Genomic DNA, 20,741 nt, shown 5'->3' on the forward strand with positions numbered 1-20,741 from the left:
TTACGTGGGGTGCTTTGCTCCGAGTTGGATCAGAAAATCCTCTTGGGGGTTAAGGAAGGCTTCGCGCTGACTTCAGGAGACTTCCTAGGTAGTACGTGGAAAAAAGCAATGCCACTGCGCTTGAATAGCCATCTAAACACATTTTTTGCTATGGGCTGTGCTCATATGCCTAGTAGAAAGAAGAAAATCAAATCTTTTGCTTTTCCAAGTGAAGAGTTGATGTGACTGGCAAAAATACTGTCAGATGTGTTCAGTGATGTTAACTGCCCCTAGACAACCCATTTGTCCAAATCCTCCTACACCAGGAACTGGTGATGAGGAGGCTGGTAGTGGTAGGCATTTGTAAGTAGCTACAGAATGAGTCATGTCTTTTTTTCTTTCTTTTTTCCCTCCTCCTTTCTCTGTTCTGCAGAAGGTAAAGCTGTAGAGTAAAGCTTTCTTAGCTCCCGAGTACTGATGTCTATTAATTTCTGTTCTGGAGGACCAGGCAGGTTTCAGAAGATAGGTGAGGGTAGGTCATCAAGAGGAAACAGTTTTCTTCAATGTTACAAGTTTGTAGGGTGTTTTTCCCCTCCACCCTGTGCCTTAAGTAACGGATTATACTGGTTACTGATGGTTGTGTACTGGCAAGTCTAGTCTATGCAACGTAGATGGGATAGCAGCTTAATCAGTCCGCAGCAAAAGGCTTGATTACTTACCACAAGTTTTACCTAGATGTTTTTTTGAATGCAAAAACATTAATCATGTTGCACAAGCTCCTTATCTGCAATATGTCTGGCTTCATTAGCTCAAGTACAGCATCCTCTGTAAGTACCTCACTTAGGCTGTGACCTTTTTCTGCTTGGAGTTTGTGCTGAGGGTGCAGGCTTGCATGAAGGGAAAAGATCAAGCCATGGGGGTGTGCTTCGTTTTGAGGACCTGGCTCTTAACTTAAGTGCGTCTCAAATGGATCACGAGCGGTTGATTTAACACTCGGAATTTTAGCAAGAACACTAGTTTTACAGGAACACTGTTTCACCCCGCAAACAACATTTGGTGCCTGTGTGTAACCAGAGAGTGTCTTTATTACTAAGGAATTACATATTAAGGAATATTATGAGATATCGTAATAGTTACGTGCTGTCTGCAACCCACAAGGAACAATGTGAAGCTAAGTTACCTGTTGGTGTAGAAAAGCGAGGCTTTTTTGGTCTCTTCTCTATTTTTTTTTTTTTCTTGGCTTATTTCAAAGACTTTACTCTCCATTATGGAAAAAGGTAGACCTGCCCTTTTGAAGATGGGTGGCTTTTAAAAAAAAAAAAATGATGCTTAAGCATAAATATATAGGTGAACTTAAATCATAAGCTCTCCGACTGCTGAGTGTACTTTCAAAGAATAGAAGTGTGGAATAATAAACATTCCTGCAGAAATCTATACTTGGAAAATTTGAACGCTATGGGAATACTGTAAATCTGAGCCTCTAGAAGTCAGGGGAGGAAAAAAAAAAAGCTTATGAACTTAAAATTTCAGCTGCATTTGTTCAGGTGTAATCCTGTAGTGCTGAGTTCATGTTACTGTGCTACTAATGGATGAAGTAATAATGCCCCTGGTCTGTGTAATACTGCAATAGTGTTATACAGGCTGTTGAATATATTGTGATTTTTATCCTGAAATGCTTGATTGGCATGGAGGAGAGATGAAAGGGAGGAAGACAACATGAGATTATTCCCCTTTAATAAGCTTAGTCCCAAAAAAATGCAGAATGGGAGTTGTTGTGGCTTAGAAACCAGTTTAATGGTTACACTAAGCATAAATAAAATGGCATTGCTGGCCTCTAGAAATTAATACTAGTGTACTCATTGCAAAGCGTGGGGTTGTAATGCTTTAGTGGGTTTTCATTAGTTAGAGCAGTATATAAATAGGTTATTGGTCCTGAATGTTAAGTTCTTGTACGTCCTGTAAAATAAGAGGTACCATTTTTACCAGTTTCTGTTAATGAGTGCTTTATACTCCTTTGGTAGGTAAACAGAGCACAGATCTTCTGTCAAAAGCAAAAAGGCAGCGACTCAGGACCTGGTTACCCAAATACGTGGTGAAGTCCGAAAGGAGCTGTTACCAAGCATCACCCAGTCCGTGCTAGCTGCTTCGGGCTGATGTTACCTGCCGTAAGCGGAAACTTATCTCACGTAAGTTACTCCAGAGTGAAAGGTACTCTAGGCAGACTCTTTGCACGTAGTTGGGTATGAGAGCACGTACTCTTGGTTCCTGACAAGTTACTAAATGTTGTCTCCCGTTACCAAACCGTACCTTGCTGTGCACGCTTGGCAGTCGGCAGGAAGGGGGAGATGCCTGGGCGGGTGGCTGGAAGGACAAGGCCATGGTCACGGGAAGATGGGTGTGCCCTAGTTCTCTCCCCAAGGGCTTCGTGTTTTTCAGTGCATTTACCCTCCCTTCTCTCCCATCTCATTTTTAGCAGCACGATCTAAGCTATGCTGAACTTGGTTAGCAGCTTCATTTCAACCAAAAATACTTCTCGGATGTATCAGGTTACGGCATTTGAGGTCGCAGCCTCTTTGCCTCTAAAAGCGTGCTCTTACTGATGGTGAGAAAGCAGGAGTTGATGTACGGGGCTTGGAATCCCCACTATTTATGAGTATCGAACAAGTTCACTGATGTTCCTTGTGGAAAAAAGGGAGTGCTGCAATACATTCAGTAATGCAGATGATGTACGATTGCATTTAAAATCATCCTGTCTGAAACTGCTGTTAGTTTAACTAAGGAGAAGCAGGCAATGAAATGGGATTCACAGTTAGTGCGTACAGAAACGTTTGCCCAAACAAGGAGGAAATTGCCGTAGAGGCATGCATGCAGTTGCGGGGAACGAAGGGTTTAGGCTGACACTCAGCCTAAACCTAGACTTGTACGGGAATTAGTTGCACTCCAAAAAACTTGGAATCTGTATGGGTCAAACGGAGTTCACGGGGCTTTTGCTGTAAATTATGGCAGGGAGGTGAAGTTGGAAGAGCAGGACAGGGATGTTACAAATGCCACGTTCAAAACTGATGGAAGAAAGGCTGGCCTCTCTCTGCCCACTGGGGGTATGGCAGGGTGCTGGCAGTTAGAATTAGCACTAGTCCTATAGATGCTCTTCTGCTGTGCTGTAGCTGAGCATAGTTTTGGATATGTCGAGTAAAATCAGCCTTGTAGGCCTCCTGAATTTACCTTGCCAGGTACAGAGACCGATTTTAATTTTCCCAGAGCTGCCAAGTTCTGCTGGGTGTCTGCCACTGCTCTGAAAGTTAGGCTCGTCTAAGATGTTGGGTTGAGCACTTCCTTTGAAGCGTACAAAACGGCTTGGAAAGATCTGGGCTAAGCACAAAGCCCATCCAGACGATGTCACTGATGAGGTCTGTTTAAAAAGCTAATTGTGCCTGCAAGGGGTAAGAAGTTTCTAAATGCTGAGACAGGCGTTATCAATTATTACATTGATGTTCTGCAGTACGGTTGGTATGGTCAGCCTCCAAACTTTGGGTGAAGCTAATACCGTAGCCTAAATTCTGTCTATATGGTAGAACTTGCATTGACTTAAATAGGATGGAGAAAAAAAAAAAAAAAAGCTGTTAAGACTGACTAAAAATAGGGATAAAGATGGTTATTTTACAAGTAGTCATTTCTGTCAGTACCTCAGCTTGCAGGTGGCTAGAGGCTTCATCCCCCAACTACATGAAGAGTGAATTCTTGATGGTTGTACCTTGCAGGGCTAGAGTTCAGTGCATGTGCAAGTAGGTTTTATTCTGGGGGGAGTGCTATGCAGTTAGGTGGAAAGCTGGTTTGGGAGGAGAACAGTGTCCTTATTCCTATCACTGTTTTAAGGAAATAAGTTTTTTATGCCGTGAGGACAAGCAGCATGGGAATCGGTCCATCAGGGATTTGTATTGGCATCCTACTGAAAGGATGGGACTTCATGGGAGACTTGATTTGGGTACGCTCATTGACTTTTAAGGTTTAGTACTGTCTTTAATCAGTGGCCTTCAATATAAGCTACTTGGTTTTAGGGTTACCTTTGCTCCCAGTGGGTAGTATTCTACTATTTAGCAAAGGCAAGTGCTGATTTGTGAAGGTTTTGGGAAGAAAGATCAGGCTTTCTGCTAAAACTGCCTGTGAAAAATGTGGAAGTCATCGAAGAGTATTGAATTCCTTAGGGTCAAATCCTGTCAAGTTAAACATTAAGTTCTTTAGCTCCAAGAGTACTTGGAAAACAAGGGGAAAACCCCAGTTTACCCAAATTGCCAGGTACTGGGAAATGCTGGGTTAAGATAAACTATTACTGCACACGGTGACTATGCAGTGCCAGATTGCTTTGGTCCCTGGCAGAGCTAGGCAGGTGTGGGCCGGGGCTGTGGCACTTGGAAGCCTTGGTGCGATCTTCAGTGGGGTAGCAGGTCTTTTCGTGAACCTCTGTGGTGTTCTAGTGGGCATCTTTGTATGAGAAACCTGTGCTGATGGTATTTATTTGCAACTGGAGTTGTAAAGGTCTTTGTACTGTTCAAGTGGAGAAACACTTGGGGGACTGCGCTCTCAGCCGAAAGAAGGCTTAAAAAAAAAAAAAAAACCAACAACCCAAGCCGAAAAACAAAATGTAAGTGTAAATGTTTTCAGTAAAAAGGATAGATGTTAAAAATATTTTGTTTTTTTCCTGAGAGCTTCATCTCGCCAGCAGGAGGAGTCCTGCGATTACATTGCCAGCAGCACGGACTGAGTCACTACAGGAAAAGTGACTGGGGCAGAAAGAAAAGAGAAGTAAGGCAAAATTTGATTCTTTAAGATGCCCCTTGCACAAAGTCAGGTAAATTTCATATCCCAGCATCAGTAAAATTGATTATGAGAAGACTAATTTGGAAGTGACCTGTACCCAGGCTAGTTACTATTCAAAGCTTTTGGGAAAAAACGGTGACCTTATGCTAGAGGTGCCCTCTGAAAAATAAAGCTTTATTTCAGGGACTTTGAACCATTTTAAGCACGGTTCCTGTAACGGGGCTTTCCCAAGCATACCGGCTTTCAGCTCCCAAGGCTTGTTGGGGATGGGGTGTGGGTTTTGGGGACTGGGACAGGGAGAGAGAACAACATCATCCTAGTTAAAGCGAAGTTTACACATATGCCATGTAGTAGAAAGACATTTACGATTTCTGAGGTTTCTGGAAAGTGCCTGCTGGATTTCCTACCAGTGTGCTGCCTGCTGACCTTGACCTGGACTGCAGTTCTGCCGCAAAGCTGCGCCGCGTGAGCGCGGTCCATCATACGCTTCCCCAAAACTGAAGAGCAGGTCTGTGTGTGCTGCGGAGGACGTGTAAGTGCACGTCTGCGTTGGCTATACCGAGCTGCAAGGCAGGCACCCCTGCGTAAAGAGAAGCGAAGCAATTTTGTGCTGGACCCTCAGTTTGGGGAAGGGTCATTTTTCTGCTTCCCAAGGGCTTTCCAAGAGGATTGTGAGTAGATGCGATGGCAGTGAAAGCTCGAGTTGTTCATATTTCAAGAAAACTAGTTTTAATATATTTTTTCAAAATCCTTACGAGCATCCGTGATCAGTGGATAGTGGCTTGAAAGGGATAATTAATGGCCTAATCTCATTGTTTATTAAAAATGCTTGTTGACAAAATCTGTACTACTATATGCAGTGTACAGAAGTGGTGTCTTATTCCTTATCTGTGTGCAGAGACATTGGGAAAAAATTGAATTGCCTTTATTTCACTAGTGATTTGTCACCTTAGATGTTATGAGAAGGGGTGAAATGTCTACTAGATGTAGAGCTTCCAGACTCCGAAATACAGACTCTTCTTAAAGCGTGTCAGAGCGGCCTTCAAATTGTCATTTCATTTCCAAAGCCTTTGTAATAAAAGGTGTTGTAAAGGCTACCTAGCAAGTTGGAGAACTTGGAAGTAAAATCAAGGACAGGCATTGCATCCCAGTGTGTGTGTATTGAGCTACAGACACTGAGGTGTTTTAAAAGTACGTTTTAAGGTTTCTGAGGGAGATCGAGCAAGTGGGCAGAAGGTCAAATGAATCATCTTGGAAAAGTAACTTAAAGGCATCATGTTAAAAACACAGCTGTCCTCTTCCAATACACGTGTTGGTAAATAAAGCCGTTTTGCTTACCTGTGACAAAAGACTGACTGAAATACCATACCTAGCAGTCCAAGACGGCTAGGGTGTATCAGGCTTCACACGGCATGAGAGAGAATTTCATCTCCTAGCCTTATCGCAGCATCAGGATATTACAGAAGGAAGTTGTTTTCTCTTTGGCCAGATAAAACCCATTCAGTTCTTGATCTCGCACTTAGATTAGAAAAAATCCTTTCTTTTTTTTTAAATTGAAGAAATTAATCCTTCATCCTTCCTGGGAATACTAATACCATCTGTAAACAACCATGAACACACTGAAGTCAAGCCAAGCTTCTAGTCAATGACAGCGTCTTGATGCGTTAGGGAATGAGAGTTAAGTCCTCTCCCAAAAAGCTTGTGCCACTTTATACGGCGTTTGTTTACTTTTCATATGAGAACTGTGAATTACTTATGGCACAGTTGCAGCCTCTGGCACGTTATCGTTCTGTGCCAAGCAAAACATCCACCGGTAGGGATTTTCATTCAGCTTCGACAGGGTTGGCTGCTTGGAATTCAGCAAAGCATTGCTATCAAAGATGAATTGGGTTTGCTATTTAACATTGATTGGGAGTCTTGCACCTGGTGTGCACTTCATAACTCCAGGGAAGGGAAGAAGGTACAGTGTAATTTTGTTGTTGGTGGATTGGTTGTGCCTGTAGCTGTTGCTTCCTTTACCCCGAGTTTTCTCTACGGAGAAATCCATCCGCATTTGTTTCCTCCCCGAGATGCGAAAAGCTCTGGTCCGTGCAAGCGCAGCACTGATTCTGTTACTCATTGAGTAAGGTCAGTTTGTTATACCACTCTCTGGACTGCAACAGATCAGCTTATTCTTCAAGAAGACAGAGCAGAAATAGACCAAGATGCCAACAAAAATTTAGCTATGGCAAAATTCTGCTCATCGGACAGGCTGGAAAGGTGAAATAGAAGAAGGAAGAGCTGTGCAGAGGGTAGATTCTGTCCTCCTGGTAACGTTTTCCCACAGACAAGCAATGACCAGTTTCACCAGAAGTTAGAAGTCCAAAGTGATTAAATGTAATTAATACATATAAAAATAATTTACGTAATTCATTTCTCTAATTTAGCAGCCTTAAGGAGTGCCTATTTATAGCAGGTAAAATTTGGAAGAATTGTTAACTCTAAGAACTGAAATGTCAGGGATTCTTCAAGTGGGGAATTCACAGAAAAGTCTATTTCATAATTGTCTATTTGTCAGGTTTTTTTAATTGTCCCAGAAAGCAGCTGGCTTGATGCAAGTATAGGACTACATCTGAGCCTACTTTTATCTGACAAGTTCCTACACAAAGGTCGCAATCTTCTTTGGAGGGCTTAACCCACAGATTTCCGAGTATGGACCGTGTGGGCTAAATCCCCAAAAATTCACAAGATCCTGAGAAGAGACCTCAGCCAGCAGAGCTGGAATCAGACGGATCCTTTTCAGAAACAAGTTTTTTCAGCTCTTTGGTGTAAGTCTGTGCTAGCACATGCCCCGCTTTCAATGACCGTACGTCATACCTGGCTCGAATCACTCAAACCAGCGATTTCCATGCCAAACTGAGAAACAGATCCTTAACACCAACATGCAGAAGATTGACCTCTGCCTAGGGATTTGAAAAAAGGATGGCTAAAAACGGTTTATTCTTACAACCTCAGTGAGTTTTTTTTGTGCCGCTAGGTCCAAGATACGTGGCCACAGTTGACAGTTCGGTCACTGTTTTTCAAGGTGCACCCTTCAAGCTTTCGGTCTTAGAACCATCTCATATTTCTCTAGACAGTCTGAAGCTTATTCTGTAATTTTGTTTGCTGTTAACTTGTAAATAGACTCAAAACAGAAATGCTGCTTTTGTATTGAATTAGGACATTAAAAAAAAAAGGATGTAAAAGACAAGACGTTACAAAACTTTGAATTTCTGAAACAGCGTGGGAGGCCTTGGTGCAAAACTTGAGAAATGTTTTCTTTTAAATGCATGTTTTGTTTTCCAGAGGGAAAAGCTCTTCATTCATATCATGGAATGAGTAAACTTCCACAATTATATAAATTATGGATCTTGAGTTCTTCTGACTTTAACAGCTTCTTTAGAAGAGTGTTAGTATTGATGTAAGTTACTTTTATGGTCATCTCGCATGATTTGTAACGCCGTACACCTGTAACACGGTCTGCCTTGACAGATAGTGGCAAAATACCTGTTCTCTCTCTCCATGTGATAGAAAAATCTACTTTTTCAGGTGTGGTGAGGCCAGAATGGTGTGAATTCTGACAAAGAAGTGTTTTGCTTCTCTGCGTGGGTGCATTGGTGAGGCGGGAAGGAATTGACTCCAACCTTTGCTCTTCTCTGTTGCACCAGGACTTGTGTTATGGTCTGAAACAGCTCTGTGTAGGAATGGATTCCCTCAGGGATCACCTATCTTCTGCTGCTCAGCTGGGATCTTTCTTCTCCTGCCTGCTGGCTATTAACATATGCCTTAAAGGAGGTGCCTTGGTTGACTTTGAGGTCTCCTGAACTTCCTTCTTAAATCCCTTGGTTTGGTAAAGGGTTTCAGGGGTAGGAGCATGTAGTAGCAGGACACGGCACGGAGGGAAATGCATGACAGCAGGAGCTGGTGGGCATAGGTGAGAGCTGCAATACAGAATATTACTGAGGGGGTGACTGGTAGCACAGACCCCCTGCTGAATGGGTATGAATGTAGATGTGACTAGTAAAAACCACGTGGGGTGCAAGGAAGCATAGGAGGTCTGACATTCCTAAACCCGATTTCATTTGTTAAGGCAGTTTGAGCATGGAAAACAGCGTTCTTACCGAAGGAGCTGGATGCTGGCGGTATGTTTGCTCTCTGCTCACAGAAAGCAAAACCTGGTTGCTTTACGGCTGTATAGGGTGTCAGCAATGGTGAACTCTGCAGCAGGGCCTGTGGGAAGAAAGCTGGAGAAATGACAGAAGCAAGATGGGTAGGGTGAGCAGGTCGGTACTCCAGAGATGGGGAGGAAAGGAAGAAGGGGGAAGAAACAAGCTCAGAACAGCAGAAAGGGAGGTAGGAGAAATAGGGAGGGGGAGGCTGCAGTTGAACGAGGGAAATAAATTTTAAAAGCATAGAGAATAGTAGCAGAAAGATGAGCAGCAAAGCAATGCATGAGCAGGTGATAATTTTTTGTTTCAGCTGTTATGTGGAGTGGTTTCAATCAAAAATAACTTATCTTAATAGATTATGCTGTCTCTTGGAGCTTTTCTCCTGCACTGCCTGAAACACTCGGGTGTCAGAGGCTGTGTTTCTGCACGTCTTCAGATGGTCCCAAGCGCAGAGCCAGACCGCTCTGCAGGGCTGATTTGAAAGGACATTTGCACACATTTTGGCAAGGTGGTTGCGTGGCAAGAAAATATTGACAGCGTTGCCTTCGGTTGCCTTGGTTTTACCCATAGTTACCAGAAAGTTAACAGAAAGAGGACAGCAAGCAACCAGAAAAGCTGCACTGAGTCACTGCTTTGTTGGACATGCACCTGGTGTAAGTGTGTGTCTCCATGGCAGGCATCTCTTGGATTTTACACCTCGATTAACTTAATGAACCCTGTATGTGCCTGGCTCTTCTTACGATTTCCACCTGGTTTGCTTTGCTACTGCTCCTTTGAGTTGGGTCAGGTTGTCCTGAATTTCACAGGAGTAATTAGAAGGGAATTGGGGCCTGGGTATTGATTTCGTACATCATTTCTACTGTATTTGGAATTAACATGACATATTGGTTTGGTTACTGTTTGTGTCTGCAGTGGTAGTTATTATGTCTCTCTGCTCCTATTTTTATGAAAACTACCTCCTGCTAATAGCTAATGAGTATTAACTTGGTGAAGCACTGAGAAACTCATCATGCAAATTGCTGTTTGAATCTTGGATGGGTGCCACGCTGTACATTTCACTTCTCCCATTTGTTGCTGGAATTCCGGTACAGTAATTAATGGCATACAATCCTGGAAAAAAAACCCTGACCTCCAACTCGGAGTTCAAGATGGTAGTGTTCATTAGAAAGTGAATCAAAATTGAACAGATTGAATTACCGTGAGGCAATACTACTAAATTTAGCAGGCGTAGTTGCATTTAACCAGACAGGCTTTTTTTAAAACAAGCAGGAGAAGGTGGCCGCAGCAGTCCGGCCTTGTACAACTGACTGGCTGCTACATGATAATTGGGATACTGCTATGAAGCAGGTACATGGAAATTAGCTGGGGAAAAAAAAATATTTTGCTCATAGCCTGGTAAAACTAGGATTGTTTTTCTAGTTCAGTTTTAGGCTTCTGCATGTAGCAATTTAATGGCTGAGACTTCAACACTTGAGGCTTGTTTTCTTTATCCTGCGACTTAAAAGAACCCAAGTTTTATATTGCAGAAGCACTTGGAAAAGCTGGCTCTGGTATCTTCTGTTGAGCGTGCGGTGCTGGAGGTGTGGAATCGTAAGGTTTTTGGGACTGGCCAGGAGCTGGGAAGTGCCTAAAGGAAGAAAATGTCACACTGGGAAGAGTCGCACTCGGGCTTTCGGGAACGCTTTGGTAATTTTTCTTAGTTTGAGTGCCGATTTGCGATTGCTGACGTTGGGGCCTTCCTTTATAGGGGGAACCTGTATAATGGGTGGAGAGCAGAGGAACTGAAACTGAAGGAAGAAATGAACAGATAGTTTCAATGTTGCCCTCTGTGAGAAGAAAACAGTCCTTTTAGTAAAGAAACCCTGCCCCTTTGATTTATTTTGGTTTTAAGCCTGCAAACACAAGTGAGATCCAAACATAACTCGGGAAAAGCTTCCACCCCCCTTAGAGACGATGGCTTCTCCATTCCAGCCCATCGATTTACGACCAGGAGCGATCCCCCGCCAGCTCTTTTGGCGGTGAAACCCCCTTGGGGTCAGTTCCCGTAAGATTTTCCCACACCGACACCTCCGCTTCGCCTCACGGCAGGACCAACGACCGCCGTGTTGCTGCAGCCACGACGGGTTGCAGGTTTACTCCGGGTCGCTACTCCACCAGGTAGCAGCCGAGGAGGAGGAGGAGAGAGGCTCGGGGCCCCTCGGCTGCGCCCCTTCCCAGTGCAAGGTGCCGGGGGAGGAGGGGGAAGGCGCTGCCCGAGGCGGGGCCGGGCGGGGCCGGAGGGCGGGCGGGCTCCGGCGCATTTCTTGCGGGGCGGCCGCCGCTTTGTCTGCGGGGAAAGTTTGGCGGCGGGGCGGGGGGCAGAGGCGCTGCCCCGGCACCTGCCGAGGGGGCGGCGGGGCCACCCTCCCCTTCCCCTTCCTTTCCACTTCTCTTCCCCTGCAGCCGGCGGAGGGGCAGCGCGGCGGGGCCATGGGGGCTCCGGCCGCCGCCCGGGTAACGCTGTGCCTCCTCAGCGCGGCGCTGGCCGCCGCCGCCGCCGCCTCAGGTGAGTCGTCGCGCCGGGCCCCGTCCCCGTCCCGCGGGCGGTTGGTGCCCTGAGGAGAAGCTGAGCTTCCCCCGCTGAGGAGAAGTCCCCTTCTCCCGGGGGGTTTGGGGCATCTTTCCCTTCGTTTTCCTTCTCCCCGGTCCGGGCGGGGGTCCGCCTCTCGCCCCCCGCCATTTTGGCGGCCTCTCCACAGGCGGGGCGAGGGGGACCGGGGCGAAGCCGTGGCCGTGCCCGGCCCTTCCCGCCTCTGTCCCCCGGCTCTTCCCGCCCGGTGGTGGCGGTGGTGGGGCGCCCACAGGCGGCTGAGGGCTGCCGGGGATGGAGCAGCGTGTCCCGCTGCGAGCGTACGGGGCGGGAGGGGGGCCCGGGGGTGCCGCCGGGCGGGCTGGGGCTGCGGGGCTTTCCCTCACCCTCGGCACCTTTTCCTCACGGCGGAAGGGGGGGGTGAGGCAACGCGGGACAGCAGTAAACCCCCTGCCAAGCTGAGGCTGGGGTTGCCCGAAAAGCCTTTGGTGGGTTTTAATCATCCAAACCCCCAAAAATCACCCGGTGCCTGCGTGTGAGGCCGCTGGGTCAGCCAGCGGCAGGGCTCGGGGCAGAGCCGGCCCGCGGGCGGTCCTGGCCCGCTCTCCACGGGCGTTCGTGGCGGGGCTGAGGGCGAAGCCGCTTGCCCACGGGGCTGGGAAATGCTGTGGCGTGTGCTTGGAGCCAGCCGGCCTGGGCAGCGGTGGCAGGAGCTGCGGGGAGCAGGTAGCAGTCGTCCACCTTCCCCTGTGTTAGGAGAAGAGGGCCGAGTTCAACTTGCTGTGTGCGGGTGTTGCTGTAAGAGCGCTCCAGGAGTGCCCTAACAGACACCAAGCGTTGGTTTCTTCTGTCGTTAAAGAATTCTTCTGCATAGACTTGTAAAAAGTGCAAGGTTATGATCTTGCGATGCTGTCAAACAGTCAAGTCACTGATGTTTTAAGTTTGGGAGTGCGGTGTGGCTGTTAGGTTATTTTCCTGCTTTTCCTTTGACCGTCTGACTGTAGGTTGTTGGTTTCCAAAGTGGCAGTCCCCAGGTGCTGCTCCCAGCCTAAGGCTGTGATTCCCATTTGATATAGTTGCCTTAGTGAATGACAGCAGTTAAAAATAGCTATGTCTGTGTGAGTTGAGGAATTGTTAGATATGAATTCGGGATATTAACTTGGTAGGCAGTACTCTGAGAGACTTAACTTCTACAAAATAAACAAAAAAAACCCCAAAAAGCCTCCAAACCAGAAAACGACCCTACTGACCTCCTGCATCCAAGATGCCCAGCACAGAAATACTAAGGCAAGAAATTTGGGGGTTTTTTCCCAACCTTCTTCTCGATGTGAAAGGCAATATGATTGTTTGAGGAAACCCTTTCAGGTGAGCTTTGCAAACAGTCGTTAATCTCACTGCTGAGTTGCATGCAAAACCCGGGCACTGTAACAAAGAGCAACGTTGCTTAACTGCATCACGCGATGTCTTGGGCTCGCTCAGATTTGGGAGTGAAAAATAGCTAGAAGGTATTTGTAACTAAGGATTTTCCAAGTCCTGTAAAGGCGGGTTATATCCTAGCATCCCCCTTGGTAACTTGTGAGGGAGTGAAATATGCCTTTGCTTTAATGGAGAGGAAGAGTCAGACTTTCTGCGCTTGCATTGTAGTCCCGCGTGGGCTGGGGTGAGCCTGGCTCTACGTTTGGGACAACATTAGTGAGCAAAAAAGAAAGGGCAGCTAGCTCTTTTTTAAGAGTAAAACAGTTGAGTTGTGCTGGTCTTAACTAACTGCTATGAAGTATTTTTTTTTTCCACGTGCCTGGAGTATGTGACCTTGTGTTTTGCACTGAGTTTTGAGGTGCAGCTGGATGATGAACCTTGAAATTGCTCTCTCTTGCCAAGAGAAGAGCGTGGGGAAGGAGATGTGAGGGGCAGGAAAATAATTGGTATTTGAAAATCAATGCAGTAACAGGACATCAAGGTATGGTCAAGTGTGTGTTTGGGTTTTTTTACTGTAAACGCAAACTGCTATGCAAGTCAAGTAAATAAACAAACTGGTAATTGCTGAGAGTCTGAGTCTTAGTTGCATTCACGTAACTTGGCACCGCTGTGAACGTGCAAAGCTTGCTTGACAAATGCGGAGTGGTTAACCGTGCGGTTCGTGGGGGGCTATGCTGATGTGCGAGTGAAACGCAGCGTTTCAGCACGTTAGTCCTCCTCGGTGCTCCGTCTGGGCGTGTGACGGGTAGGGTTCGCTGTTAACTGTTAGTATGAGTAGAAAGGTATCTGCTGAGTTTGAGAGAAACGTGATTGGGCTCTTGTGGCTCATTTTCTTGGCAAGGGAAAAGAATTCCTGATGGTGCCTCTGCAGCCTCTTGTCGCTGAGCTGGAGACCAGCTCGAAGGAGGAGCTTTTGATTCGAAGCAGTGTAGCTCCAAGGTTTTCTGTACAAATTTGTCTAATCTGCATTTTAGGAGAAACACCACTCTTGGACGAGGAAATTCTTAGTTCTCTGGGTGGTCCCTTGAGGCAGCTTTTCCCGCGTTCTCTTTTCTTTTCATCTTTGAGTTTCTTGGGTTGCTTTTGATTTCGCATTCTCGTCACGTTTTCGGTAGACAGATATGTGTAGTTGTTCTAGAATGGCTATTTCCCAGGAAATCAATGACAGAACTGTCATTCAACTTATTCATCGTTTTATTTTCTAACCTCTTATTTGATTTATTGACGTAGAATATATAAAGTATGCTTGAATGGGTGTATATCTCCACCACTTGCTTGGAGAACCTTTCTCTCAGCCGGCAGTGGTGAGGACTAGGAAGACTGAAGCAGGAGGAGTCCCGTGAGCCTGTCGTTAGGTGAAATGTGACCCGTTGCCCGTGGAGGAGTGATTTAGGAGTGGGAATTCATGCCGTGTTTGCGTTTTTATGTGTATATTCATGTGCTTTAGTTGTTTCTTCTGTAAATGGTGAAAGGATTTATAGGAGTATGGAGAAGAGACTGCTCTTTAGCATGCAATTTAAATGCCGTGTAACCTTGCGTTTTTAAGGGCCGTATTTTGCCTTTGAATAGCTGTGGCTTCCCTTTATTTCAGTGAGAGCTCGGGCAATTATTCAAAGGTACAATTCTGAGCTTCATCTTATGTGTATATTATGAGAGTTCCTGTCTTATCGGGGACAGCCGTTGTGACAGTGCACGAGTGGCACCGAGTGTCTGAATTTGTCACCCGTCTGAGAGAGTGTGAGGTGATTGTGGGAATGGGATGTGATACTAGCCCTCTTCAAAAGTGGGTGGTCATGGGTGATGGTGCAGTCAGGTCCTGGTGAGGTTAGTGTCCGCCCCTGTTTCACTGCCTTGCGTTCTGCTTTCTTTGACTGTTGTCTGTGTCCTTGACTTCTGTCTGAGAAAGACTGGGCAACTTCTTGCAATTAAAATGCTGTGATGCTTCATGAGTGGCCTGGTGAGGTGCTGCAAAAGCGTGTGCTAACCCGTTCTTGAAGACCAGCTGCATTATGTTGATAGGTCTTCCCTTTTCTCTCTGCCTTGTTTGTGCCGCTTTCCAAGTTCTTGAGTCCACCTTGGCCAGAGTCCCTGACGCTGCAGTCCGCAGCTTACCCAGAGGTTGCCCTGCTGCCCCAAAACCGCATTTGTGTTGTTGCTGGCAAGCGCGTGGCCGGAGGCGGCTGCTCAGTGCTGCTCGTATTGTTATATAGCAAGCTCACTGGAGAGCGTGCTGGTCTTACTCACTTCTAATCTGTTTGATTTTTCTTTTTGTCCCGCAGGTGCCTGTGTCTACCAAGGCTTGTTGTTTGAGGTAGGTAAGCTTGAATGTGTTGTGCTGGGGAAGTGTTTGAGAAGGTGCTGTTGAACTTGACTCTAGTCCGTGATTTTTGTCACCCCTGCAACTGGGATGGTTGATCTTCCAGCAGGTCACAGAGCTGTGAGCCTTCAGCCTGCTGGAAAACAGCAGCAAAGTAAATATTGCCCTCGGAGAGGTTAGAAATTCTCCCCAGGCCTCTGAACCCAACCACTCTTCTCAGCACAGCTCTGCCGCCTTCGAACTGGGGCTCCTTTGTCTGGTGTGTGGAAAGATGCGAGAGATTTCAAGGTTCTTGGAAGCCGTACGAATCACAAATGTGCGGTCCTAGGCAGGATAGAGGTTATGTTTTGTGAAATGTCACTGGAATGCCAGGGTATGCTCTGTGTTTTTTCCCCTGAAAAATTAATATTAATGACAACAATTTAACACCTTTCTCTCTCAGCTGATTATGGTGAGTACTGTGTACCCGGACTCTTCTTTATAAACCCAAAGTATTTTCTTACAGAGTCTTCCTCTTTGTATGTACATACTCCATGAATGACTTTGTACAAGAATCACAGTTTTTAACAATTTATAAACAGCGTTTTGCTCTGTACCACTTGTCTGCCTTGCTTGGGTACTCTGGGCTAAAAGGAAATGGCTGAGCAGCTTTACCTTTCTGGAGTGCTTCTGTACCTGCCTCCAATCCCCCAGCAGACTTGCTCAGGGATTTGTTACCCTGGGAGGCAGCATGCAGCAGCTGTCGGGGAAAGCCTGGGGTTTTATTTCCCTTAGAGCTCTCCAGCAAAGCTGGATGTGCGCTCTGTGTGTCTGACACATTGACAACTGGGTATGTATCTTGGAGATAACTGGTGGCGGGTGGTTCCTTTGGCCTTCCAACACGGACGCAGGGTCTTGGAAGTTTTTCTGCTGCAAGAAGGGAGTGTAGGGGGAGTTGCTGGAGGCAAATGTTTTCGGTGGATGGCTTGGGAGGAAGCTGAAGGAGGCTAAATGTGTTTGGTCTTCTTAAAAATGCCCTGTGGGGCATCAGTGTCTGAACAGCGGTTGGAAAGCTTGTCTAGATTCCAACTTCAGTGAACTGTATGGCGGGTCGCGTTCTGCTGAGCATCGCAGCTCGGTGAGGGCAGCAGCAGAGCTGAAGCATTAGTAAGTGAGGGGTTTCCCCTGTCAGAGGTTACTACTGGCGTGTCAGTCACAAATTTGTTTTGCCTTTTGTCGTTTCTTGGTGTTCTGCTGTTTTTTTTCTCTGTTCTTTTTTTCCCTACTGCTGTGCTTTTGAAACGGTAGTGCGGGTCTCGATAATACCTTGCCATAGCATTTGTACGCAAAGACTATGGGATATTCTAGTTTAGATGCTTCCCGTGTAAAGAACATGCTCCCAGTATCCTTGATTTTGTTTTTATCTCTGTATTTAGTAAGATTATTGTGGTTTTATTGATAAATGACTTGGGTAACTGCAGTGGTTTCCATTAGCTGTACAAGAGGATTGCTCTGCAGTAGAACTCTGAGCAGCCACAAAACTGATGCAGGTGTACAGCTGGCATTTATAATCAGGTAAAACTGGAACAACTCAAGCTCATCCTTCTTGTAACGAGGACCTGTCACATCTGAAGATGCGCCTGCTTTCCTGTCTGAGAGACGTTTGCTGTGGGAGCAGGCCTTTGCTTGCTTTTCCATGAGTATTTTGGTGTTTCTTTTATTTCATAGGCACTAATGTCACAACTTTTGATTATTGTCAGGAATTGAATATAGGTCAAAGGGCAGGCTCTGTGGCTTCAGCTGGCAATGTCAGAACAGGTACTAAAGCCGTATGGTTTCTGACTCGGATGCGGGAAATAACCACATGCAGCGTACCAAACCGGTGGGCTAGGTGCATTTTCCTCTGCTTCACATGTTTCTTTGGGTGACTCTTTTCTCTGGGAAAGCAGGAACTGCACAGGCAACTGTGGAAATTACAGATGGAAAAGAGCCTTTATTAGGATTTGTTTCATTCTCTGGTTTGCGCCACTCCCGACAGCAGTATGGGAGTTGGCTCAGTTAAGCGTGATAGAAATCAAACAGTAGAGGTAGTGTATGAGTGATTTCAAGGCAGTTAGTACTTGTGGGTTGGTGGCAGAGAGCTGTGACAGAGCTGTGGAGCTCGTGTTATCTTTGTGGAGGGCCACTGTCTCAGAAAGGTCAGTTTTGAAGTGGAAGGTGACAAGAAGAGCAGTCTGGCCGCTGCCATTATTTCGGTTCTTGCAGTTTCCCTGGCTTCAGAATGAGCACTGTATTAAAAAAATTTAAAATCCGAAGATGCATGTGAGAGACAACTTGGTCTGTTTGTTAAATTTGGTGCTTGTAAAGCATTGATGTGGCTGTCTGACAGATAAAAGCTGGGAGCTATTGCCTCATGGCTTTGCTGCCACAGTTGTGCTTACTGGAGCAGGGGAAGAGGATCTTTCTGAATCGCTGGTTTGGGATTCTGGAGGTGCAAGTTGACATTTCCTATCTGTTACACTGTCGTTTTGATGAACACAGTTGTCTTTTTCTCCTTTATGCTGGATCATGCTGCCTGTAATCTGTGTTGTGCTGTTTAATTTTTCTGGTAAGACTGGTGGGAGCTGTGTTAGCTGGGGTTTTTGTGCTCCCTCTGTAAACAAGGGCATCACTCACTATCTGTCTTTCCAAAACAGATATGGTTGTGCTAACACGGACAGAATAATCTATGGGATGGGACAAAAATGGCGCTCCTGTGACAAGTTCAGTCCCTTTGAGTTGGGTTTGTTTATTTGGTAGGATGAATGAAGCCGCCTTTACTAGAGCCAAGAACAGCTTTGGTCCGTTTCCCAAACGGTTGCTCAGCCTCCAAGTGTAGCTGCTCTCGGACTTGAACTTCTTCATGTTGCTGTTATTTTATTGACTCGTTCCTTTTAAGTCTGTAGACAAGGTGAGAGGCAAGAAGCTGGGCAGGGGAGACAAAGAGGAACAGATGGACCATTATTTCTTCAGAAGGTAGTGAAGCCTCTTGTCCATGCAGCAGCTGCAAAAGGCGCCTTCATACCTTGATTATAGTACCAGGCGGAGGAAGCTGGTGGTACCATGGAACAGCCCCAGGTTTTATAAGTGAGTATGATGAGTCGTGGTGTAACCCCTGTGTAAGGGGAGGCCACGTGCCAGCCCAGCCGTGTGCCTGCTCATGGCTGTTGCAGCACAGCTGAAGGGAAGCTGAAGTAGGCTCTGCCCTACTGTGTGCAGCAGTACTGGAGCTCTGGTTTGAGCTTCCCTTGCTGGTCTTGTCTGCTGTTGGCTGCATCGTGGGTTAAGCTGAGTTTTACAAGTCTGGGGCCCTGACATAAGAGAGCGTGAATGGATGTGACAGCGGAATTTGTCTGTGGCGTTCCTCACTAGCGGTGCTGCCATGTGCCCAGAGGAGAGCGGAGAAGCAGATTGGGGGATAATTTTGTGGTTTCAGCATTTGTACGTGACTTTGGAAAGTTGCGCGTAAAAGAAGGTGTTCAGTGAAGAAATGCCAGGGACGGGACAAACTGCAAGCCAGGGATGTCATCTCAGTAGAATCTGTTCCGGAGGAGGATTGTGCCTTCTGGGTGTGTTTGCTTACAAACCATTTACTCCCTGAATAGAAAGCTTTTCTGAATGGCAAGAAGGCATCGGGCCAAACACTGCAGCCTCGCCTGATGGCTCTCACCTGATGGCTCTCACCTGGAGTGGCAGCATCACAGCATGCCTGTGGCACTAATAGAGCTGTTGACAACCTCCAAGAGAAAGCCATAGAATCTTTTTTGTGTCTTAAACTACGGCTAGAAACAGTTGCCTTTCAGTGTCTCTTGTTATTCAGGGTTTTCCTCAATGTTTCGTGTGCAAGTAGTTGCAGGTGAGCTTTTGCTGGGTTATTGTGGGAACGCGATGTGCTGCAAGTCTTGCTTTATGACATTTGGCTGTCTTGCTCGCTTCTGCTGCAAACCCAAACTCTGAAGTCACTTGAGAAATCCTTGGTGTATAAATCAAACCTTTAAGTGTAGTGGAAGTCAGCAATGCAGAGTTGCTTGACTTGTTAACGCTGCAGAAGTTCTGCATCTTGCTTGACTGACTTAGCTGCTTGTATATCAGGGGTCAGCTTGTGTTCATGTGTTTCCTCTGAGGGAAAACACATTTCTGTGTTAGATTTCATTTCTGTGTTCGATTTCCAGCTGTGCTGAGGAGATTTGTGCTCCTCTGCCTTCACCTTTGAGGGAGTTTTCGAATCCACGCAACCAGTGCAGCCGCTTCCTTTACTTAGCAAAGAAGAAGATACACATTATAATCGTTTTTTTAGCTGGAGGGTAGCGTAGGTGGGGATGAGGAGACATTCATGCCACAATTAAAGTAGATGTGTGGGGGAGGTATTGATCAAGTCCATGTCTGCATCTTTCTACCAGCTGGCTTGTGCCAAGAAGACTGTTGAGTCCTGGGAGAAGGGGAGGGGAAGCACGGGGCTGTGAATTAAGGTGGGAGTTGGTTTAAATGGAAAGTGTGACTTGATAAATGACGCTTCATGTCTGGTGCACGCTGCAATAAGAAAGGACAAGTCCAGCTGAGCAATTTCCAGTGAATTTTTATTTTTCCTGTGTTAAAACATGGACGTTGTCTGTTGTAACAGCTGCTGGTAATGCACGTAAGGATGAATTTCTGGACTGGCAGATTCCTTTGGAAGTTTCAAGAGACACATATGGGGCTTTTTTAATGCTACAAAACACCAAACAAGCCAAGCAGCTTTTCTTGAAAGGAAATGTTTTTAATCGTGGAGTTCGAATGAAAACTATGAACAGAATAAAAAGCCTTAACTTAATCCACAGTGAATGGTACCATACTTGTGCTTCTACCAAAAATTTTGCTTCCCTTTTTCCTTATGAAACTGCCTGAAAAAGGGTTCAGGTTAATTGAAATGCTTAGTTGACTTGAATATCTTAAAAGAAGAGACTTTGGGTTTAGCAGTCAGTCAAAAGAGCGACATACCTTTTCCAGAAAAGGAAAAAAAAGAGTTGTTGTTGCTCTTTAGATCGTTCAGCTTTTCATCTTTTTAATTCTGCTCAACAGTCAGTAATGGTAGAGGTCACAAAATAATAACAGAAACAAAAAAATCGCATGTTGACAGATATCTATTGTATAAAATAGAACTTCCATCAGCTTTATTATCAATCAGATCATCAACTTAATATATGCATTAACTGTAATTTTTTATAAACACAGAGAAGGAGCTGGACTGATAGGGGAGAACCTCAGCAAAAGATAAGGAGATCAAATAGTGGAGGCATGGAGCTGTGTTGTGCTGGAGGGCAGCTGCTTGCTCAGCTTCAGAGACCTTATTTACATAATTAAGGTGGGCTTATTTAACTCATTTCAGTGGCAAGTGTAATCA

The 20,741-nt window shown here is 45.9% G+C and overlaps 1 protein-coding gene across 1 annotated transcript in view; it reads left to right on the forward strand.

The window, feature by feature from the left end:
- Nucleotides 1–10,319: 10,319 nt before the first annotated feature.
- The window catches only part of FRAS1 (Fraser extracellular matrix complex subunit 1), a gene marked incomplete at its 5' end in the record, with an annotated part of 172,214 nt that continues 161,792 nt past the window's right edge, over nt 10,320–20,741 (forward strand). The window contains 3 exons of the mRNA XM_082315032.1: nt 10,320–10,328; nt 11,139–11,526; nt 15,306–15,337. Coding sequence (XP_082171158.1) covers nt 10,320–10,328; nt 11,139–11,526; nt 15,306–15,337 — 429 coding nt within the window. The remainder of the gene's footprint in view (nt 10,329–11,138; nt 11,527–15,305; nt 15,338–20,741) is intronic.

The sequence above is a fragment of the Platalea leucorodia genome (genome assembly GCF_965183815.1).
Source record: "Platalea leucorodia genome assembly, chromosome: 6".
Classification (NCBI taxonomy): domain Eukaryota; kingdom Metazoa; phylum Chordata; class Aves; order Pelecaniformes; family Threskiornithidae; genus Platalea; species Platalea leucorodia.